This window comes from Lolium rigidum, chromosome 7 (genome assembly GCF_022539505.1).
Source record: "Lolium rigidum isolate FL_2022 chromosome 7, APGP_CSIRO_Lrig_0.1, whole genome shotgun sequence".
Lineage (NCBI taxonomy): Eukaryota > Viridiplantae > Streptophyta > Magnoliopsida > Poales > Poaceae > Lolium > Lolium rigidum.
The window spans coordinates 143693915-143717777 of record NC_061514.1 but is presented as its reverse complement, the minus strand read 5'-3'; the positions used below and the strand labels follow the sequence as shown (position 1 = coordinate 143717777).

Here is a 23863-nt window from a genome sequence, read left to right as displayed (position 1 = left end):
CTCATATGCTTTACAATAGTATGATCAAGATCATGTTAGTAGCAAGTCACTTCAGAAATTATTCTTTTTATCGTTGACCTACTCGAGGGCGAGTAGGAACTAAGCTTGGGGATGCTTGATACGTCTCCAACGTATCTATAATTTTTGATGTTCCATGCTAGTTTTTTGACAATACCTACATGTTTTGCTCACACTTTATAATGATTTTATGCATTTTCTGGGACTAACCTATTAACAAGATGCCGAAGCGCCAGTTCCTATTTTCTGCTGTTTTTGGTTCCAGAAAAGCTACACAGGAAATATTCTCGGAATTGGACGAAACAAAAGCCAAACGTTCTATTTTACCGAGACGGACCCAGAACACCGACGGAGAGACGGAGAGGAGGCCCACAGCCTCCAGACCACCAGGATTCGGGGGACAGAATCTCTGTTCCGGCACGCCGCCGGGACGGGGAAGTGCCCTCGGAAGCCATCTCCATCGACGCCACCGCCTCCATCATGCTCCGTGAGTAGTTCCCCCATGAACTACGGGTTCTAGCAGTAGCTAGTTGGTACTCTCTCTCCCATGTACTTCAATACAATGATCTCATGAGCTGCCTTACATGATTGAGATCCATCTGATGTAATCGGTGTTGTGTTTGTTGGGATCCGATGAATTGTTACATTATGATCAGTCTATCTATATAAGTTTGTGAAGTTATTGTTGCTGCAATCTTTTTGTGTTTAATGCTTGTCACTAGTGCACGAGTGGCATGATCTTAGATTTAAGCTCTATAATTATTGCTTAGATTGTATCTACAAGTTGTTTGCACATGTCTATGTCCGGAACCCAAGGACCCAGAGTGACATCAACTGGGATAACTGGAGGGGAAGGCTTAGGTATGAGGATCACATGTTTTCACCAAGTGTTAATGCTTTGCTCCGGTGCTCTATTAAAAGGAGTACCTTAATTACCAGTAGATTCCCTTGAGGCCCGGCTGCCACCGGCTGGTAGGACAAAAGATGTTATGCAAGTTTCTCATTGCAAGCACGTATGACTATATATGGAAAACATGCCTACATGATTAATAAACTTGATGTTATGTCTTAATGCTATTTCAATCCTATCAATTGCCCAACTGTAATTTGTTCACCCAACACTTGTCACTTGTTATTGGAGAGTTACCACTAGTGTAGATAGCTGGGAACCCCGGTCCATCTTTCATCATCAAATACTCACTCAGTTCCATATGTCATTAGAAGTAGTATCAACTATTTTCTGGTGCCATTGCCTACGTGTTACTTGCTCTCGCTGCTGTATTCTTGCTACTATTTCTCTCATATTACTGCTGCTTTCACATCACCCCTGTTACTAGTGCTTTTCCAGGTGCAGCTGAATTGACAACTCAGTTGTCAAGGCTTATAAGTATTCTTTGTCTCCCCTTGTGTCGAATCAATAAATTTGGGTTTTACTTCCCTCGAAGACTGTTGCGATCCCCTATACTTGTGGGTTAGCAACATCTCTCGGATACTCCATCATCACTATGATACTCCAAGAAACGTGAGTTGTAGAACAATTTCATAACTCTCTTAGATGTTCGCTAAAACTCGTAATTCAAATATTTCCACCATGATCCAATCATAGATATTTGACTTTTCTATTACGATGATTTCCACTTCATGCTGAAATTTATTTGAATCCATTCAAATGTTTCAAACTTCTTCCTTATTAAATATATCCACATATATACTCAATTCATTGTTGGAAGTTTTCATGAAGTAGAAGAATCTCCCGCACACAACTATGCCCAGTGAACCATATACATCATCATGTATGTTTCCACTAAGTTAGTTGCATATTCAACTCTTGGCCTATGAACGGTATTTCAGTCATTCTCTTTAGAAGAGATTTGCAAGCGCCAAACGATTCAAAAATCAAATGACTCCAAAAAATCATTTGCATGGAGTTCCTTCATGCGTTCCTTTCTAACATGACCTAAATGACAGTTCCACAAATGAGTGGAATTCAAATTATTTGCCTTATGGCATTTTAGCGTCAGTGTTATGCATGTGTGTTTCACCATTAAGATTTATAATAACTTATCCATCGTACATGGAGTATGGTCATAACCTTTAACAACTCATTGTTTTTATTTGACCAGAGCTAAATAACAATTATTAAGTTCTTTATTATATATCTGAAGGGCTAGGTAGAATGCCAACGATGAACATAATAACACTTTATTTTGTCCAGACGTGCATTATTACCACATTCCTTATCAGTCACTTAGGCCATTGTATTCTTGTATTGCGTTGTGTTGTATGACATCTCATACCAACCAATATGGTACTTATACCCAAGAATTCCATTGTGTGACCAATCAAGAATACATTCATAACATGTATATCATCTATATACACCTGAGCTAGACTTTCTAGTCTTTTCTTTCTTTCTGCCAAAATATCTTTTGTAGTTACTCTTTTAGCTTTCCTCATTCTCAGAAAACACTTCACCTTCAATAACTTCTAGGTCCATTGGTCAAATACCAATAACCTTAGGTTCTTAATTTGAAGTTGATCATCATATGACAAGTGTTCCAGATTTCACTATTAGTAACTTTGTAATATGATGAACAATTTCACTCATAATTTTATCCATCATATCATGATGACTTTCCGAGACCATGTATGTACATGCTAGGCTCGTAAAGTTTAACCTCAGTATTTGCATGTGCAAATCTGGCTTGCACCCGTTGTATGCACATGTAGAATCTATAACACCCGATCATCACGTGATGCTTCAAAATGACGAGTCTTAGCAACGGTGCATACTAAGGACGATCACTTCATGGATATGTGAATATCGTTAGTGCCCAGCTAGTTGGAGGATTGGGACGCCTGGCGTCTTCAACCTTCGTACATTCCCATAAAACTTATGAGTTTATGTAGTCTCACTAGATTATATTCTATCATCTTGCAATAAGGTCTTAGATATCACATATATATATATATCTCATATCTTTGCTTATTTCTGAAAACAAAATTTCCAGCTCCTTACTTTTCAAACGGATTTGAACTTCACGAAGACAAGATGATTTTAGGTACTAGTTGAAACCATTGCTCTTTGAATCAATAATGTGAGGTTTACCAAAAGTTTTGCAATAGGACTTAATCATTTCTTGATTCTTCAACAATACGGTACCAGTCCGTAAAGTTTGTTGTCAGACTTAATAGTATTTCTATCTCAATTACAAGACTAGCGCATGGTAGAAAACGGATGCCAATTCTACAATTTTAATTCAAAATACTATTCAGACTATGTTCATGATAATTAGTTCATGTTTTAATCTAATTACTAATGAACTCCCACTTAATACAACATCCCTCATAGTTGTTTAGTGGTACACGATCCATATCCACTACACCAAAACTGATCATTGATACGTCTCAAACGTATCTATAATTTCTTATGTTCCATGCTAGTTTTATGACAATACTCACATGTTTTATATACACTTTATATCATTTATACGCATTTTCTGGCACTAGCCTATTAACAAGATGCCGAAGCGCCAGTTCCTGTTTTCTGCTGTTTTTGGTTTCAGAAATCCTACACAGAAAATATTCTCGGAATTGGACGAAACAAAAGCCCAGGGTCTTATTTTCCACGGAGATTTCCAGAAGACCGAAGGAGATACGAAGTGGGGCCACGAGGTGGCGACACCACAAGGCGGCGTGGCCAAGGAGGGGCCCGCGTCGGCCTGTGGGGTGGGGCCCTCGTGCGTCTCCCGACTCTGCCCTTCCGCCTATTTATTCCCTCCGTCGCGAAAACCCTATTACCGAGAGCCACGATACGAGAAAACATACTGAGACGCCGCCGCCGCCAATCCCATCTCGGGGAATTCAGGAGATTGCCTCCGGCACCCTGCCGGAGAGGGGAATCATCACCCGGAGGACTCAACATCAACATGATTGCCTCTAGACTGATGCGTGAGTAGTTCATCCTTGGACTATGGGTCCATAGCAGTAGCTAGATGGTTGTCTTATCCTCTTGTGCTATCATGTTAGATCTTGTGAGCTGCCTATCATGATCAAGATCATCTATTTGTAATGCTACATGTTGTGTTTGTTGGGATCCGATGAATATGGAATACTATGTCAAGTTGATTATCAATCTATCATATATGTGTTGTTTATGATCTTGCATGCTCTCCGTTGCTAGTAGAGGCTCTGGCCAAGTTGATACTTGTGACTCCAAGAGGGAGTATGTATGCTCGATAGTGGGTTCATGCCTCCATTGAATCTGGGACAGTGACAGAAAGTTCTAAGGTTGTGGATGTGAAGTTGCCACTAGGGATAAAACATCAATGCTTTGTCTAAGGATATTTGTGTGGATTACATTATGCACCGTACTTAATGCAATTGTCTGTTGTTTGCAACTTAATACTGGAAGGGGTGCGGATGCTAAGCCGAAGGTGGACTTTTTAGGCATAGATGCATGCTGGATAGCGGTCTATGTTATTTGTCGTAATGCCCTAAGTAAATCTCATATTAGTGATCATGATATGTATGTGCATTGTTATGCCCTCTCTATTTGTCAATTGCCCAACTGTAATTTATTCACCCAACATGCTATTTCTTATTGGAGAGACACCACTAGTGAACTGTGGACCCCGGTCCATTCTTTTACATCTGAAATACAATCTACTGCAATCATAGTTCCCTGCTGTTCTTTGCAAACAAACATCACTCTCCACACCATACGTTTAATCCTTTGTTTACAGCAAGCCGGTGAGATTGACAACCTCACTGTTAAGTTGGGGCAAAGTATTTTGATTGTGTTGTGCAGGTTCCACGTTGGCGCCGGAATCCCTGGTGTTGCGCCGCACTACACTCCTTCACCAACAACCTTCACGTGGCCTTCATCTCCTACTGGTTCGATAACCTTGGTTTCTTACTGAGGGAAAACTTGCTGCTGTACGCATCACACCTTCCTCTTGGGGTTCCCAACGGACGTGTGCTTCACGCGTTATCAATCATCACGTGAGATGATGTAGCTTCAATGGTGAACATCAACATGTTGATCATATCATCCATATGACTCGTGTTCAACCTTTCGGTTTCCTGTGTTCCGAGGCCATGTCTGTACATGCTACGATCGTCAAGCAAACCCAAGTATTTCTGCGTGTGCAACATGACTTACACCCATTGTATGTGAACGTAGAATCTATCACATCCGATCATTGCGAGATGCTTCAAAACGACGAACTGTAGCAATGGTGCATACGAGGGGAGAACACTTTATTATCTTGATATTAATGTGAGGGATCATCTTATAGTACTACCGTCGCGATCTAAGCAAGATAAGATGCATACAAGGATTAACATCACATGCAATTCATATGTGATATGATATGGCCCTTTAGTCTTTGCGCCTTTGATCTTCATCTCCAAAGCACGGACATGATCTCCATCACCAACGGGCATGATCTCCATCATCGTCGGTGTAGCGTCAAGGTCCATGGCGCCGTCTTCGTGGTTGTTCACCACATGTAGCAACTATTACAACTACTTTGAAAAATACTACTACATGAAATATAAAGACAACCATAAGGCTCCTGCCGGTTGCCACAATACAATAATGATCATCTCATACATATTCATCATCACATCATGGCCATATCACATCACCAAACCCTGCAAAAACAAGTTAGACGCCTCTAATTTGGTTTGCAAATTTTACGTGGTTTAGGGTTTTCGAGTAAGATCCAATCTACATACGAACATGAACCACAACGGTGATACTAGTGTTGTCAATAGAAAGAGTAGATTGAATCTTCACTATGGTGAGAGAGACAGACACCGGCAAAGCACTTATGCAATACTAGTTGCATGTCGAGCGTGGAGCAAGTCTCATGAACGTGGTCATGTAAAGTTAGCCCGGGCCCCTTCATCCCACCATCCCGCAAGATGCAAAGTACACTAACTAAAAACAACAAGAGCATCAACGCCCACAAAACCATTGTGTTCTACTCGTGCAACCAATCTATGCATAGACACGGCTCTGATACCACTGATGGGATTCGTAGCATAGAAAACAAAAAAATTCCTACCGCAAGAACGAATAACAAGCCAAGATCCAATCTAGAAGATGGTAGCAACGAGAAGATCATGAGACTAACCCTCAAAGATTTCCAAAGCCTACGATATTAGATCGCGTTGTTGCTGTAGTCGATCACTTGCCGCTTTCAAAAGCGCGTAGAAGATCTTGACGGTGCCACAGTCGGGCAGCACCTCCGTACTCGGTCACACATTCGGTGTTGATGACGACGTCCTTCTCCCCGTTCCAGCGGGCAGTAGATGTAGTAGATCCTCCTCGGAATCCCGACAGCATGACAGTGTGGTGGCGGTGGTGGTGGAGAACTCCGGCAGGGCTTCGCCTAAGCGTTGTGGGAAATGGAGGAGGAGAGAGGCTAGGGTTTGGGAGAGAGGGGGTGGCTGGGGCGCCGGCCAGGGGGCCCCTTTGATGGTGCGGCCAAGAGTGGCTACCCCTCCCTCTCCTCCTCTTTATATAGGTGGAATCCCTAGGGTTTGCCCAAAGTCTTCAAATAAGACCCCAATTCAAAAACTGCCATATGGACGAAACCTAGAGGGACAGGGACTCTCCCCTTCCCCCCTTGTTGGCCGGCCAAGGAGGTGGATTCCTCCATGGACTTCACCCTCCCACTTGGTTGGCAAGTTAGGGTTGGTGGAGTCCAACCGGGACTCCACCTTCCATGGTGATTTCTTCCGGAAGGTTCTAGAACATTCTAGCGCCTTCCATAAATGCACCGGATCATTTCCAAACTTGGAAAGTGACTTCCTGTATATGAATCTTATTCTTCGGACCATTCCGGACCTCCTCGTGATGTCCTGGATCCCATCCAAGACTCCGAACAAACATTCGAACTCCATTCCATATTCCATATCTACTTAAAACGGCATCAAACCTTAAGTGTGTCACCCTACGGTTCGTGAACTATGTAGACATGGTCAAGACTCCTCTCCGACCAATAACCAATAGCGGGATCTGGAGATCCATAATGGCTCCCACATATTCAACGATAACTTAGTGATCGATTGAACCATTTACATATGATACTGATTTCCTTTGTCTCGCGATATTTTACTTGTCCGAGGTTTGATCATCGGTATCTCTATACCTTGTTCAACCTCGTCTCCGACAAGTACTCTTTACTCGTACTATGGAAAATCATCTCTTGTGAACCAGTCACATGCTTGCAAGCTAATCAGACGATATTCCACCAAGAGGGCCGAGAGTATATCTATTCGTTATAGGGATGGACAAATCCCACTCTTGATCCATATGCCTTAACTCACACTTTCCGAATACTTAATCCCATCTTTATAACCACCCATTTACGCAGTGGCGTTTGATGTAATCAAAGGACCCTTCCGGTATAAGCCATTTACATGATCTCATGGTCGAAGGACTAGGTAACTATGTATCGGAAGCTTATAGAAAATTGAACTTAATGACGTGATCTTATGCTACGCTTATTTGGGTGTATGTCCATTATATCATTCATTCAATGACATAACCTTGTTATTAATAACATCCAATGTTCATGATCATGAAACCATGATCATCTATTAATCAACAAGCTAGTTATACAAGAGGCTTACTAGGGACTCCTTGTTGTTTACATAACACACATGTATCAATGTTTCGGTTAATACAATTATAGCATGATATGCAAACATTTACCATAAACACAAAGATATATTATAATAACCATTTTATTATTGCCTCTTGGGCATATCTCCAACAATTACTTATTTGCTATTTACTTTCCGCACTTTACATTTATTGCAAACTATATGCTCAAAACACGAAAAACGTTACTTTATTATTACTGCTTTCTTGTTATTTTGCTAACCAATACCTTCAGCTCCTCGTGGGTTTGATAACCTTTTCTTTATTAAAAAGTACTACAATTGATCTCCTCCACTTGGGAGCCATCACCATCTGATGTAGCTCTAAATAAAAATGTGCAACTAGTGCCATTATGATTCTGAAGGAATCCTTACATGAGTCTGGAGAAAATGTCTCATTGTAATCTATCCCTTCTCTTTGTGAAAATCTTTTTGCCACAAGTCATGCTTTGTACTTTTCTACATTCTCATTGGAGTCATTGATTTTGTAGACCCATTTGCGGCCTACTGTTTTGGCTCTTTTAGGAATATTTTCTAATTCCCAAACATTGTTGGCACTCATCGATCTCATTTCGTCTTCCATGGCCTCCACCCATTTTGATGAACCTGGGATTCTCATGGCTTCTTCATATGAAGTGGGATCACCTTCCATATGAACTGTTTATGTGTTGTAAACTTTGTAATCAGTCGAATGGATGATTTTCTAGCTCATGTAGACCTTCTAAGGGCCTCATTCTCTTGAGCATTCCGTTCTTCAACTTGTGGCTTAGCTTCTGGAGGTGGCTGTTGTTGCTCCCTTTCATGCTCAACAAATGGTTCATTCGGGTCCTGACGGACAGGTTCCGAATTTTCACTCATCGTTGTCATGGGTGGAGTCACAACATGCGCTTGCACCACAATCACAGGGATTATCGGTGCAGGTGCACATGGTAGCGCAAAAAATGACTCATGAGTAATTGGATTAGGTGCATGCACTCTCTTCTCCTCAAAATCATTTTTCCGAGCTACCATACTCCCCCTCATCATGTCGTCTTCTAAGTAGACAACATGTCACGTTTCCACATACTTTGTATATTTGTTTGGACAGTAGAAATGATAACCTTTTGAATTTTCAGGATAGCCAATAAAATGGCAGCTGCCTGTTTTGGTATCTAACTTTGCGATGTTTGGATTGAACACTTTGGCTTCAGCAGCCCCCCACCCACACTTTTTAGGTGGTTTAGAGAAGGAACTCTCCCTATCCATAGCTCATACAGTGTTTTGGGCACCGATTTTCTTGGTACTCTGTTTAGAATGTGAATAGAGGTTTTAACACCTCAATCCACAATCCTAATGGTAGGGTGGAATAGCTCATCATATTGCGCACCATATTCATAAGGGTACGGATACTCCTTTTCAGCTACTCCATTCTGCTAAGGTTCTCCCGGCATAGAATACTTGGCTACTATACTAGTCTCCTGTAAGAACCTTGCAAAAGGTCGAGGGACTTGGCCATATGGAGTATGTCGACCGTAGTACACGATCAGACATTACTTTTTATTATTCTTTTATCATGTTGATTTTCAACTTCAGCTTTGAATATTTTAAATTTATCCAACACTTATGTTCATTCTTTGATTGGATAAATATAACCATATCGGCAGTAATCATCCATGAATGTTATGAACGAATCATAACCATCCACACTTTCCACAGGTAATGGTGCACATATATTAGTGTGAATTATTTCTAGTGTTGCGGTGCTTTGAGTTGCACCATTTTAATTTGTTTTATAAATTTTCCTTTAATGCAATCTATGCAGTGTTCTATGTCTGAGAATTCTAATTGAGGAAGAATATCATTTTTAACAATTCTTTCTATTCTCCCCCTCGAAATATGGTCTAAGCGACAATGCCATAATTTCGATGACTGGTCAGTTCTTTTTCTTTTCTATTGTTCTTTCTTCGACGCAAGTTGCTCATTACTTTACACACAGACAATACTTTTTCACACAAGGATAATAAATAAAGCTCATCGTGGAGTAAAACAACCCCCACATAAGTATTATTACACCATATGGCACACTTGTCATGTCCAAAATAATACCGATCACTGTCTTTATCCAAATGAGATACACTAATCAAATTTTTGTGTAAAGAAGGAACAAATAAAATATCTTTAAGAAGAATGGTTAAGCCACCAGCTAACTCCAAAAGGACGTCGCCAACAGCTTCAACTTCTGATTGAACTCCATTCACGACTTCAATGCATCTTTCGCTTCTTTACGTAGTCCACGTCGAATAGAATCCCTGTAAGAATTTGCAACATGAACAGTTGCACCTGAGTCAATGCACCAAGTAGATTTCGGAAAACTTTTGTGCGGGTAACAAATTGACATGCATGTGAGATTCTTAATGCTACACTATGCAATATAAGTGGATAGCAAATGTGCTCATGTAAATATATAAATAAATCCAAGAGAGGTGAGATCAATTTTATTTGTTCTATACGTCAGGTTTTAAGTATTCTTTGATCTTATACCGGTGGTTCTTTTGATCTATCAAACTTAAGTCAATTATACTATTGATGCTAAATGGAATTCATGGATGATGGACATAACTAAGTCCATAATAACTAAACATTGTTTGTCGCTTTTTCTTAGATAATGGTTCTGATCCTTCATATTTCTGAGATGATGGTGTGTGCATTGCTATATCAGTTGGACATCTTTAGTTTCAGAATTTCATAGTAACCTTCATGTTCATTCAATAAAATAGTGGGTGTTTTCAGTTGCAGTGTTGCACCTCATATTAACATTCAAGTATTGAGCAATGCAAGAACTGGGTTCCACTAGAGGTTGACTATATTAGAGTTGAAATCTAGGCAAGAGTAGAAGATGTGAGCCTTTAGAGAATTGGATTTGTAAGATTTTGCTCTGACTTCTTCTTGTATCTTATCATGAATATGATCTACAGAACCATTGCATTGCAATTCAAATTGTTCGAAGTTTAACAAATGTCTCTATTTTCAGTATTTTAAAACATATATATATATTTTCCTAAATATAGACGGGCGCAGCAACGCGCGCCTTCATGATCTAGTAGAACCATATGGGAGATTAAAATAAAATAAGAAGGGTTTATAAAATAATTTTATTTTGTAAAACATGGATGATATGACGCATGATGACATGATGATGCATAAAGAAAAAAAGAACAAGCAAATCTAATAGGGGTGTTATCCTGGGCTGCGCCGTTACAATCGACACCACTAACAGGGGATCGTGCCCTGAGATCCCACGCCATGGTATGGGGAAGAGAGGTGAACTATCGGATCTTCTTGCGACGTGTCGATCTCCTCAACGCCACTAACAAGAGTTATTGCTCCATGTTGATCGGGCGACACCACCACTCTTGGGATCCTCCGAAGGTCGAACCTATTAGGTTGAAGGTAAAGATCGTCCAATCCACGTAGAATCCTAAGACTCGGGAAACTTAGATAAGAGAGAATACTCAAAACTCGCAAAGATAAGATGAGAAAGAAAAGAGGTAAGAAGAAAAAATAGAGCTAATCAGATCTATCCCAGGCTATTGTAAACTTTAAAGGACAATAGATGTAGCGGAACGTAGGTCTTTTACTCTTCAGAAAGGCCTTTTACTCTTCGGAAAGGCTGAATCTGGGTAAAACCCCGTGTCTTGTGCACCTTATTTCGCAGATGGGTACGCCGCCTTTCCCCACATCGATGAAGTGCTACACCCCATAGTAACTGTCGTGATCATATCCACGACAAGGAGTACGCCTAGTTTATTTAAATACATATGTAGTAAAATGTTCTTTATTTCTTCGCTTGCATAAATTAGGAGAATTCAATTTCACCGGGTCCATATCGGAGACAGCGGGGTAGTCGTTACACCATTCGTGCAGGTCGCGCCGCCGTTTACCGGGGCTTCCATTCAAAGCTTATCACACTTCTCCTTCCGACCTAAATTATTTGTTTGTTATATGGGGTCTACGGCTGGGAGCCAACCAACCCTCATTTCTGTGCCCGAGCCAGACTGCCAGACGCCCCACCATACGGGCCAAAAGACGGCTGTGCCGAAGGCCATATGGGAGGCACAAGTGAAGATGCTCCAAAGCTCATAAGAGCAATTCCAATAGTATAGCCAACTGTTGGCTATAACAAGATGTCATATCATTTGTAGTCATCATATAGCTAACATGTACAATAGTTGGCTATAAGAATGTAGTACTTTACTAATATATGGCCCACATTTCACTCTCACAAGGTGCCTAGGAGTATGTGCAAGAGCTGGTTATTGCATAGTAGCCCACCTCCCTTCTCTCTCCTCTTCTCTCTCCTCCAACTCATCTAAAATATATTATTTAATGTCTTATAGTCAGCTGACTGGACTCTATTGTACTTGCTCTAACGCAGTGTAGAACTGTAGATGACATAACTCAATACAGTAGAATACAAGCAAAGAAGGGCAAAGAAGTCCCAACACAAAGTTCATATGGATACTACTCGAGGAAGCTGCCCTCACCCAGTTTAGGCTTCTCCAGGAAGCTACCTTCCCCCAGCTTCAGGGAAGCCCTTCCGAAAGCCAAAAATAACTGGCTTTAAATTAGAGGTTTAACTGCCTGATATTTCTCCTTGACTCCACGAAATAGGGCTTCACCAGCAAAAATGGTAATACCAAGAAAAGCAAAGGCACCGAGTACCAACTTCTCGCGTGTCTTATCCCTGCAAGTCAAAAGAAACTATTATTTGGATAACCAACAAAATACCTGTGTGCATATATCTGGAGCAATGATTGTTTGCTCACGCTAATTCATTGTCTATTTCCTTCTTTAGTATAGCTTCAAGTTGTTCCGCTATAGAACACTGGGTACGTGAAGTCGCAGTAATGTCCGCCTCTATGCTGTCGAGGCTGTTCTCAATGCGTTGATGAAGCCCCTTTTCTAGCGTGCGGGACTGCTGCAGAAAAATAAATTAGTAGACAAGTTATTTATGCATAGACAAAATAAGGTTATTCTTTGTGTTTCCTACAAATCTTCAGATTTGGTCCATGCGTTTGCAAGTATTCTCCATGACTTTAATGTAATGTGTGAGAGGGAAGGCATTGTTTCGATGATTAGAGAGTGTGCTAGATTTACACCAAAAAAGAGAGTGTGTGCTAGATCTCCTGGTGGTTGCATGTGCAAGAATGAGAGTACTTGCTTTATACGATATCATCTTTGCTTATTTTCCTTTCCCAACAGTACATCACTTGTGAATTTGTGATGATTTAGAATGGTCTGATTTCTGATTAGCTACTGTGGTCGATGGTTGAAGGTGTAAGTAACTGAATTGATAAGCATTGTAAGTCGTCAGGCAATACAAACTGGCTGAAGCACGCGCAGACAATGCATGATCTTGTCTATTCTGAATCAACACCAGCATGTCTCACTTCCCTCAAGGTCATTACCAGATGATATGTAAAATGTAGGAGTAACTAATCGTACAGCTAAAACAGATTAGAATTCGTACCACTTATAGAAGTTTGATTGAACTTGTCCAAATTCACTTACAAACTACAACATGTTTGCCATTAATATATGTAAAAGTTGCTCTAAATATAGAAAAGAAGTATACCAAAATATAACTTAACCATGGAGTTAGTCATCATAGAACACCTGAATTAATCTAACTTTTTGAACAAAATTTCACCGCTAACTTGTTAATTAGCTTCATATTCACCTCTCTTTTTATAAAAAAACGACTCAATGATTTCCCCTTAATTATTGACACTAATTAACCCACATAGCAACATAGAAATCTTTAAACAAAATTTTATCCATGCAAAATATGAGACCTTATCTTCCTTATACACGTATGATGTACTGTGTCTCTAAATCCCCCAAAACAGTTGAACAGGCTAAACTATGGAAGTTCCTGCTCATACTAGTGATATCGCGAATCCAGATATTTTTGGTCAGGGACTGTTATTCTTGCTCACCATTAATTTGTCATCGAAAGTTAAGATTGCATTACAAAACTTTTGTTTTTAAGACGTAATAGCCCGGTTAATTTAGTTCGGGTTAACACTATGTTACATGAACCTCTCGTATAAATTCTAAGCACATTGATCAACGGGTGGACATCATATCCTCTAAACAAATCGAACCGTGTGATGTCCCGTGACAAATAAAACACCCTTTAATCTACATGGGGGCAACGGGGCGTTTACCCAGAAGAAAAGAACGAAGTTTCTGAAAGAAGTAAAAGATCCAATCTTTCTACTCCAGCAATAGTTGCCGGAGAAAACACTTAATCCAGCAATAGGAACTGAAGAGGCGGGGATTTACCTTATTGACGCCATCGGAGCTGAAGAGGCGTGGATTATCAACGAACTGCTGCGCGGGTGACCGCCGAAAGGGACCCTGCGGGAGAGATCGCCGGAGCACGCGACCAGCACTTCGGAGCAGCAAAGAAGCCATCAAACTGAATCGAGCGTTATCTCTGGTTGCCCTACGCCGCTACAACGGGGAACTGGGCCGCCGGTAGGGTTCGCAGAAGGGGCGCCGACGGAGGAAATCGGTAGACGAGACCGAGGTGGGGGTCGTGCCGGCGATTTGCGGTGGAGGCTGCGGGAATAGGAGGGGCTGCGGCGGCGAATTCGAGAGAGAGAAAGGGTCGAGAGCGAAGATACGCGAACAAGGCGGGTGCTGGAAATCGGGTTGCAAATTTGTCGAGTTACTTTCGAAGTGCTAATTTGGAACCTGACGTTTGCCCCCAAATTGAATATATATATATCCTAAAATTATCCGGAGCCTGACGATTCCGAATTGCTATCGCTTTGTCCCGCGGGTCCGGCAGTCGTAATATGTAGGATCGAATAATATGTAGGATTAGGATTGCAATTGAACTTTAATAGAGAAATCGCGGAAACAATAAACTGTGTAGATTATCCCAAGTGCTAAAAAGTGCTTGGATGCTATCTGTCAAACTGAGCATCCGTTTTCTGATCGTCCGATGCGATAGAAACGAGCCAGATCCAGCCGGGTTTAGGGAGCTTCGTCCCGACATATCGGCACCTGGGCACGGACATTTTTCCTGGCACCGATACTTCTGCCGCCGCCTGCTAGGTTTCCGCCACCGCTGTCGTCCGCTGCGTTCCCGCCGCCACCGTCGTCTTCTGCGTTCCCGCCGCCGCCGTCGTTCGCCAATGCCCAATGATTTTCCGCCGCCGCTCCCTCTTGGAATTTCGCCGCCGCGCCCTCTTGGAATTTCGCCGCCGCGCCCCTCAGCTTCGACCGCTGGGCCCCGCGCGCTCCTCTTAGAATTCCGCCGCCGTGCTCCTCGGCTTCGACCGTCGCGCCCCGCGCGCTCCCCCGGCAACGGCTCGTATCCTCCCACCGGCACAGCGCTGAACGCATGCGACTAGCGTCCACCGCGTATTCCTCCTCCAGCTCGACCGAGGACTTCTTCCGTGGTAGCGGCGCGGAAGGGATCCCCAGCTGCGGCAGCGTGATGAGGCTCGCCTTACTGGGTGTCGAGGAAGAAAAAGGGAGGAGTGCGATGGGATTATCACGAGGAAGGAGCAGCACTGGGTCTCCGTTCGCGTGAGCAAGAAAATCGAAGAGGAGCATCGCTGCGGGGAAATTCGCAAGCAGAGCTGCAGAGGGATGTGAGAGACCTTATCCCTTCATTTTGTTTTTCATTTCAGCCCTCAAACTTTTGGGTTAACAAATTTTACATGTACACTTTTGTTCGGTTCTTTTTTAGCCTCAGTTGAATGTTGCATTGTAGTCCATTTCCATCAAAGATCGCACACTCGATGCCCTCTTTATTTCGCTCAATTTTCTCATGTCGCTGGCACAGAACATCACGGATAAGAACTCTTTATTTCGCTCAATTTGCTTATAGAGCTAAGTTGCCTACTAGCATCAAACTGGTTTGCCTGCCATCTCGTTATCCCAAAGCTCTAACCTGCAAATTTTTTTCTTACATATGTGCTAAGTTGTATTTTCTCTGACGGTGTTATCGGTTCCATATATGAGCTAAATTGTGTTATGTACACAATAAATTGTTCACTCGCACATTTGCTAACTCGTGTTTGTAGACGGTAAATTGTTGCTCCACACATGTTATAAGTTGAATATCCACTGTTTACTAAGTTGTATACCAACTAGGGTTAAGTTGCATACCACTATTATTAAGTTGTATAATCCTTCTAGTTCACACATGTACTATGTTGCATACTCATTAGTACTAAGTTTATATACCACTAGTGCTAAGTTGCATATCCATTGTTGCTAAGTTGTATACATCATTGGTGCTAAGTTCGTACCCCATATGTGAACTAGTGCTAAGTTGTATGAGTTGCCTATGGTGATGTCACAACGTCTCTTCATCTCGCTCAATTCGCTCCTATCACCGACATATGCCGAGCTAGATAGTCTGCCCATATCTCGCCCTCTCCATCATCATAGAGCTCCCACTCGCCACCGTTCAGCCTAGCTCCGCGGAGGTCTAAGCACCATCGGTGTCAAAGCGATATACCCACTACTATTAAGTTGCATACCAATTATTGTTAACTTGCATACACACTGGTGTTAAGTTGTATACCAACTATGATCAATATGCATTCATTGTACAATATGGTTTCACCGTTTCTAAGTTGTCTACCACCGTGTCTAAGTTGTGTAATGTTTGGTTATGAAATATTTTTGTTGCTAATAAGTTGTGTAATGTTTGGTTATGAAATATTTTTGATGTGATGTAGCACACCATTGCCGTGAAGTTGGCCACCGATACATTTAAGTTGCGCATTATTTAGTATATGAAGTTGTATATTGTTGCTACTAATTTGGCTACCTGGAAACCAACTTTCCAACAATACTACTGGTATTATGAAGTTTCGAACTATTATTGTTGAGTAGACTATCTCGGAAACTAAGTTGCCTACAAAATAGAAAAATATAGTGAACTTGCATATCCACGTGCCTAAGTTGCATACTAGTAGTACTAAGTAGGCATCACTCTTGTGAGGTTGCATACCTTTCTCATGGAATTGCCTACAATTTTCTATAAGTTGTTTACTGTTTTGTTATTAAGTTGTATTTTCGTTGGTACTAAGTTGTCTAGTTACGAATGATACTAGAAACTATGGTGGGCAAGTAATAGTGCAATGTTGTAAGTCTCATTACCATAAATTTGTTGCTATTGTTGCTAAGTAATTATCTCACAAACTAGGTTGGCTTCAAATATTAAATAAATAGTGTAAGCAACTATCTGTACGGATTTGGTTTGCTACAACACTAGAGTTGGTTTTTCACAACAACCAAGTTGTTTTTTAATTTTTTTGTCAAAACATATACATATGGGATCTAGTTTTGAAGATCTCGTCGCGAGAGGTCTAACAGTCAAAACGGATCTGTATTTCGACAAACGGTTTAAAAGTTATGACTTTTCTGGAAAAAATTTGCATAACATTAAATGCACGTGTAGTCTCCATGAGTTGAACTTTCTAATTTTTAGGGTGAGTGCTTGACTGGACAAATTAGCATCCGAGTGCTCCCTAGCCATGTCCGTAGATTATTATGGTTCGGTGTTTGAGTCCAACACGTCTGAACTGTGATTTTTTTTACTCAGCTAGCGCGCCACGCTCGAATTTTGTAACGCCTGGTGCGAGTCGTGCGACGCGATCTACCAACCGCTATACTTTTTTCGGGAAAAAACAAAAAAAAAGTGAAACCACATCAAATTGACCTCGGCAACTTATTTTTGTTTTGTTCTTCTATAGTGGGTATCTTCTCTTCTCTTTCTTAATAGATGATCCTATTTTACTAATCTCATAGTGGGCCACGTCACCTGATTAAAAGTCATCCGTACCAATCTACTCGCCGGACCGACACGTCTGAAGCCACCGATGGCCCTTCCTCGCCAGACTGATGCGTCTGGGCTAGATGGGCCGACACCAGCCGATGACCCAACCGACTCTATTCCTCTTCCTCGCCTACTCTCCCCATCGATCTCTCCCCCACCACGACTCCCTCTCGGTCCGTCTTCATCCATCGCCACCGCTCCCACGACCGACGTGGGCTGGAAGACATGGGCTCCGTCTGCGCGCTACGTGAACCTTCCGTTGGCTTGCTAACTTGATTCGCTCGACGTGCTCCACACGACCATGTTCGTCTTCCTCCACCACCGCCAGTGTTAGTGCTCCTCACTATGAATGTGCGTGGGCGATTTATCACTCATGAAATCAACCGATGAATTTGAGCATTCAATGAGTGAAAACTGCTCCATGGAGCTCATCCGCCACCGCCGCTTCCTCCAGCTTAAAAAGCAGGGCATGGTGTCATCCGCCTCCACACCAATAACCGCAGCCTACTTGCGCCGTCACCACTCCCAGAGGCCTCACGCTAGTACCTGGCCGTTCCCCATGCTAATTCCTCTTTCCTTTTTTACAATCCCCAAATCCCTCAATATATCTTCCCAATCTGGCAGGTCCATCCCCAATCTGGTAGGTTGATGATTCAATTTTGGTTTTTTTTCTTCTGCTACCTCAGGCACTCCGGATTTATTTGGATTTCGGATTCTCAGTTTGGTCTCTGGATGTTTCTTTCGGTTCATTGACTTCTCGGTCTACTGGTTATCGTCGCATGAACTACCTGCTGACACTACACAACACCTTCTTTCAGTGGTATGCATACTGTAATCTTCTCCTCTTCAATTTTAATTTACATTGGCTGAGCACATGCACCTTTATTTCCCAATCTTATTGTACTAACCGGAGACACCTATCACTGTCCTCGCTGCTGTTGTCTCAGTGTTCTTCCCACGGCCGCTTCAACCTTGCTGCCTCCCTGTCCGGCACCTCTTTTCTTGCAGCGGTGTTATATAGAGTATATACTATTTCGTTTTTCTCATATCGTACTTGGATCAGGGGTACAACAGATATGTACTTTCGATTACAGTCTAATTTCAATCTGTTGTCCAACATAATGGTTTGGTTGATTGTTAATAGATATGTGTGTTTTCTCTTGCTTTTCAGCAAAACTACTGATTTATAATGCATGATGCTAATCAATTGTTTTATCTTCAACAGTAATGGCTCTTTCCCTGAACCTGGATTTATGTTGGTGGTGACAATCCAGATGTTGTTAGTATTCAAATTTGATTCTATGATGGTTTCCTCTTGATATATATGCTACTAACCAGCGGATCTTGGGCTTGGTATCACTCTGACACATGTTTATTCTCTTTTGCCATCTAGGTTAATTCTCCCTATCTCTATACAATAATATCAATTCAGCTGTATCAAGCATTGCTTTAATCGGATTATTGAAATGGTTTACTTGACTGATTGTAATGCCGTAGTATTAGTATATTTTTGCAATATTTATTAATTTGCATTATTTATTTGCAGCATGTGGGTATAGCATTGAGCAATATACGACAAAATAAGGATGAGTGTGGGTATATCAGGTACGTGCTAATCCTTGATTACTGATATATTTTATTGATATTTAATTTGACATATGATACTCCGCTAACATTCCTCTAATATTTGTTGTAGTGTAACCAAATTTGAAACAGGTAAAATAATCTCAGTTTGTTGACAAAACTAATTCAGTCACTTGGGGTCTTCATGTAATGTGTGTCACTCAAAAATGCCTGCTGCAGATTGTATTTAAATATTTCAGGCCCTTCTGGTTGAATGAAGGGGGTAAGTGGTGCTGCACAGGGGTGTCCAACCAACAGTTAAAATATATTAAGGGGAGAAAACTGAGGAAATATGCTCCAAAAAACATTTGCTTGATTAAATGTGCTTAGATATTGTAGAAATAATGGAAATTGTTAAAATCTACTAAAATTTTCTCACTTCTATGCATCACTGTATGGCTTTCTGCATGTGCTCTTTGATATAGCTTCATTTTTTTTCACATGTTAGCCTCCTTAGAAATCACAAGGGACACTATAAGTGTACACAGAGAAAACCAGCAGAAACAAAAACATCCAAACAGCATACGTGTTAGCACCATAGTAATTCAAAGTAGGCTTCAAAATTATGAAAAAAAAAATTTGTTACCCTTTAATATAGTACATATTCTTCTTTGCTGGAGCTGATCTCGACATCGTGAACTCAACACATACGGGTGCTCACCCGTCGCGCATCCACCACATCGACTATGTTCACTTCATCGACTACTCCTGTCGAGGCGCCGCGCGACTATTTCAACTACATCCACCTCATCAATTTCTACTCCTCTACATGGATCAAGCCATCGAGTTCCAGCGGTGAACATCCGATACAAAACTATCAGGTGCTATAATTTCCAATTAATTACTACTTGAAAAATTTATTTGGCCAAATATTTTTGGCTCGTGCTATTATTTACGTGCAAATTTACGTACCACAATATAACTGTACATTCAAACAAAACTTCCACTACTCTGCTCGGTTGACCGTGCCGCCTTCGGGCACTCGTCATACTCGGGGGCTCGCCTGTCGCGGACCTGATATATTCGGGTGCTCACCCGTCGCAGATCCACCACATCGACTGCGTCCTCTTCATCAGCCACGTTGGACAGGCGCCGAGCGGCTACATCAACTATTTCTGGCCGGGCGACCATTGCGCCCGCCACATCGACTATTTTTTTGCCGGGTGATTACTTCAACTACGCACGCCACATCAACTATTTCTAATTGCGCAATTATTTCGACTACGTCCACATGCGACCTGCTTCCACATTGGCCTCATTGCAGCCGAGCTAGTGGCTTCATCATCTATGGTTATCAATGAATTTATCTTCTATGGCTATATATTGACCCGATTCAATCACGGGTCAATGGCTTCATCATCTATGGTTATCAATGTATTTATCTTCTATGGCTATACATTGACCTGATGCAATCACGGGTCAATGGCTTCATCATCTATGGTTATCAATGAATTTATCTTTCAGGGCTATATAAATATTGACCCGATGCAATCACGAGTCAATGGCTTCATCATCTATGGTTATCAATAGATTTATCTTCTATGGCTATATAAATATTGACTCGATGCACTCCTGGGTCAGTGGATTCATCGTGTGTGATCTTCAATGGATATCATCTTATATGATATTGATCCGATGCATTATCGGGAGTGCTGGAATTACTCGGGGGCTCCTGGAAGATCTTCAACTATTGCGTTTACTCCCATCGGGAGCGCTGAAATTCAAGGAAGCATGAAGAATCCTTACACTATCAATGATTTCATCAAAGCCTCAGGGAACATGCGAGTGCTGCAATCGATGACAATCAAAAGACCGTCAAAACCAAGACAAGGTACAAATCATTTTCATCAAAGCCTCAGGGAATATGCGAGCGCTGCAGATGATGAAAATGATACAAACCAAGAAAGGCCCATGCCGGTACATCAAACATAGAGTACTAAGAGCTATGGAGTCGATAGTCCACATGGTTCCCTTGTTGACTCGGGGGCTGCTGCCGACATAATTCAAGACACAGGCGTACGATTCATCAAGATATGTTGCGATTACTGCGGGTCCATCGGGTCTACAACGTGAACTGATCACTCACAACTTATTGATGACCACTACACAAACAAATACAAGGCTCAGTAAGATGCAATGAGTCTGTCGGGCCTGTAGTGCACCATATGTTCGGGTGTTGCCGCTGATGATTTACAAAAAAACACGGCTCAGTAAGATGCAATGAGTCCGTCGGGCCTGTAGTGCACCCTATGTTCGGGTGTTACCACCGATGATTTACAAAAATACACGGCTCAGTAAGATGCAATGAGTCCGTCAGGCCTGTAGTGCACCCTATGTTCGGGGGTTGCCGCCGACGATTTACAAAAATACACAGCTCAGTAAGATGCAATGAGTCCGTCGGGCCTGTAGTGCACCCTATGTTTGGGTGTTGCCGCCGATGATTTACAAAAATACACCGCTCAGTAGGATGCAATGAGTCCGTCGGACCTGCAGCGCTCCCTATGTTCGGGTGTTGCCAAGATCAAAAACCGGGGAATCACTTAATAAAAAATGCTAACTATTGTTCAAAACTCAAAGTACCACAGAAGAAATAGAATGAAATGGTTAACTAAGAATGAGAGAGTGAAAAAGCGGAGTAATAAACAAGGAGTGGCTTGCTATTTATGATGACGAAGAGCTGGTACAAGCCACCCCCGCGATGACCAATCATCGACTTCTCTGGGACATCATCAGAATCATCGACTTCTCCAGGACATCATTAGAATCATCAACTTCTCCAGGACATCATCAGAATCATCGACTCCTCCGGGACATCATCAGAATCGTCGACTCCTCCTGGACATCATCAAAATCATCGACTCCTCTATGACATAATCAAAATCATCAATTCCTCTGTGGCATCATCGACATCATCAAAAGCATCCAAATGATCTCGAAACTCGAAGAAATCTACGATATTCGACTCAACATTTCTCACCCTATACATGACTACTTCATAGTCATCTACAGGCTCGGGGGCTACTCCCATCAAGAGCGCTGGCCACGCACCCGATAAAAAGATGGAAGTCTCGTCGATAACCCGAAGGTTCTAACAATCCAGCTCTTCGGCTTCTCTCGAAGCTTGCACCGTTTTGAAGACCCGATAGATTTAAAAGTATCGGATGATGGGATAATTTGAAGACGTCGACATCAACATCAAGCTCTTCGAGTAGTACAACTTGAGTTTACGCACGGTTTCAAGCACCCGTCCATAGACTCGGGGGCTAGTCCCACTGGGAGCGCTGGTCGTGCACCCGTTAAAGAATAACTTCGACTCTACATCAAGCACAAGATTCAACAAATGATCAAGAAATTCGTACGATGACAACTTTAGTCCCTGCCCGAAGCTTCACTTCGGCCAGACAATCAGGGGCTACTGATGTGGGCATTACCCTTCAGGTACCCGACATTGCTATACCCAGTACATGTTATGAAGATGGACCAGCGCAAGGACTCGACAAGCTGTACCCACAAGGAATATCAATTTGTACTACAAAAAAGAAGACTCCAATACGAATTCTACTAGGACTCTTATAAACCCTAGCCTAGTTGATATATATAAAGCAAGGCAGGGGCACCTCTTAGAGGATAGATTGAGAAACAAAAAACATAGACACGATACGCCTAGACATCGCAGCCCGCAGATTAGAACTAGACTAGATACAACTCCGCCTATGGCGGCCCCTGTACACGTAGCGATCCTCCACCGCGAGGACGTGAACCTGGGTACGTCATGCCTTCTCTCGCTCCCGGAATCTCCATCGTCGCCTTCCGTCAACCCTAAGACCCTCATGGTGGGCATTGCTGAGGAACCGCCTCATCACCTTATTTCAACCTTCATGCCTCTGCATCTGTTGAGTCTTTTTCCCAATGGGATAATAACCACAGAAAAGACACGTATATTATGATGTGCGTGAGGGATGAATAGAAGGAAAATTGATGTAGAGACACAAATGTAAGAACTTGGAACCAACGAAATCAAGGTACACCCGACAGATCCTTTGAAATAACCAACTACTCCCTCCTTTTGGAAATATAAGATGTTGAAGCACTTTCTTTAGTTCACCCACTTTAGTTTGTATCTAGTCTATTTTTAATACTATGTAGGTGTTCACTCACTTTAGTTTGTGTCTAGTCTACTTTATAAGCACCTAAAACATCTTAGAGGGAGTATCTTCTAGAATAACCAACTATCTTCTCCCGAGATCTATATAAACAAACAAATGAACCGCCAACTAGTAAAATCGACCATACAATCAGGAAGATCAAGAAACAATCGAGTTAACTAGGCATAAAAGTAGAGTATACCCATTTCTATGTCTTTGCTCTGCACCAATGCTCGTGCACCGAAGACACATCTGACCGAGACGGGCGTGAATGGCACCGGCGGGCGGGAGGCCGGGAAGGAGATGATTTTGCCGAGACAGTGACTTTCCGTCCTGGGGAAATGGAGGGTCACAATGTGACCGAAGCGGCAGGATCTGTAAGAATAAAGGGACGGATAAATAGGCTAAGGACGGTGGTGGGTGTTGCCGCAGACGAAGACGGAGGTAGAGGCAGAGGCCGATCTACGGTTTGTTGAAATGGGAAAACCATGTTTATTTCGGCTGGGTCTTGGGTTAAAAGTACTATAATATCCTTGATCTCGGACGCGGT

General features: G+C 42.1%; 1 protein-coding gene across 2 annotated transcripts; it reads right to left on the bottom strand.

The window, feature by feature from the left end:
- Positions 1-12101: 12101 nt before the first annotated feature.
- Positions 12102-14415, bottom strand: LOC124678867. 2 transcript variants are annotated; one of them, XM_047214719.1, is made up of 3 exons: positions 14023-14415; positions 12501-12652; positions 12102-12418 (listed from the first exon to the last, which is right to left on the bottom strand). In XM_047214719.1, the coding sequence occupies exons 1-3, from the start codon at positions 14152-14154 to the stop codon at positions 12295-12297; spliced, it is 408 nt and encodes a 135-aa protein (XP_047070675.1). In that variant the 5' UTR covers positions 14155-14415; the 3' UTR covers positions 12102-12294. The 2 variants fall into 2 exon arrangements, with proteins under 2 accessions (XP_047070675.1, XP_047070676.1); XM_047214720.1 differs by having other exon boundaries at positions 12501-12649.
- Positions 14416-23863: the final 9448 nt, after the last annotated feature.

Bases quoted from the DNA above. Each gene is read 5' to 3' on its own strand.
- LOC124678867 (XM_047214719.1), bottom strand. From the start codon at position 14,154: ATGGCTTCTTTGCTGCTCCGAAGTGCTGGTCGCGTGCTCCGGCGATCT. The intron at 12,653-14,022 runs GTAAATCCCCGC...ATTTTTCTGCAG, and splicing joins GCTCCGATGGCGTCAATAAG to CAGTCCCGCACGCTAGAAAA. The intron at 12,419-12,500 runs GTGAGCAAACAA...TTTGACTTGCAG, and splicing joins GAAATAGACAATGAATTAGC to GGATAAGACACGCGAGAAGT.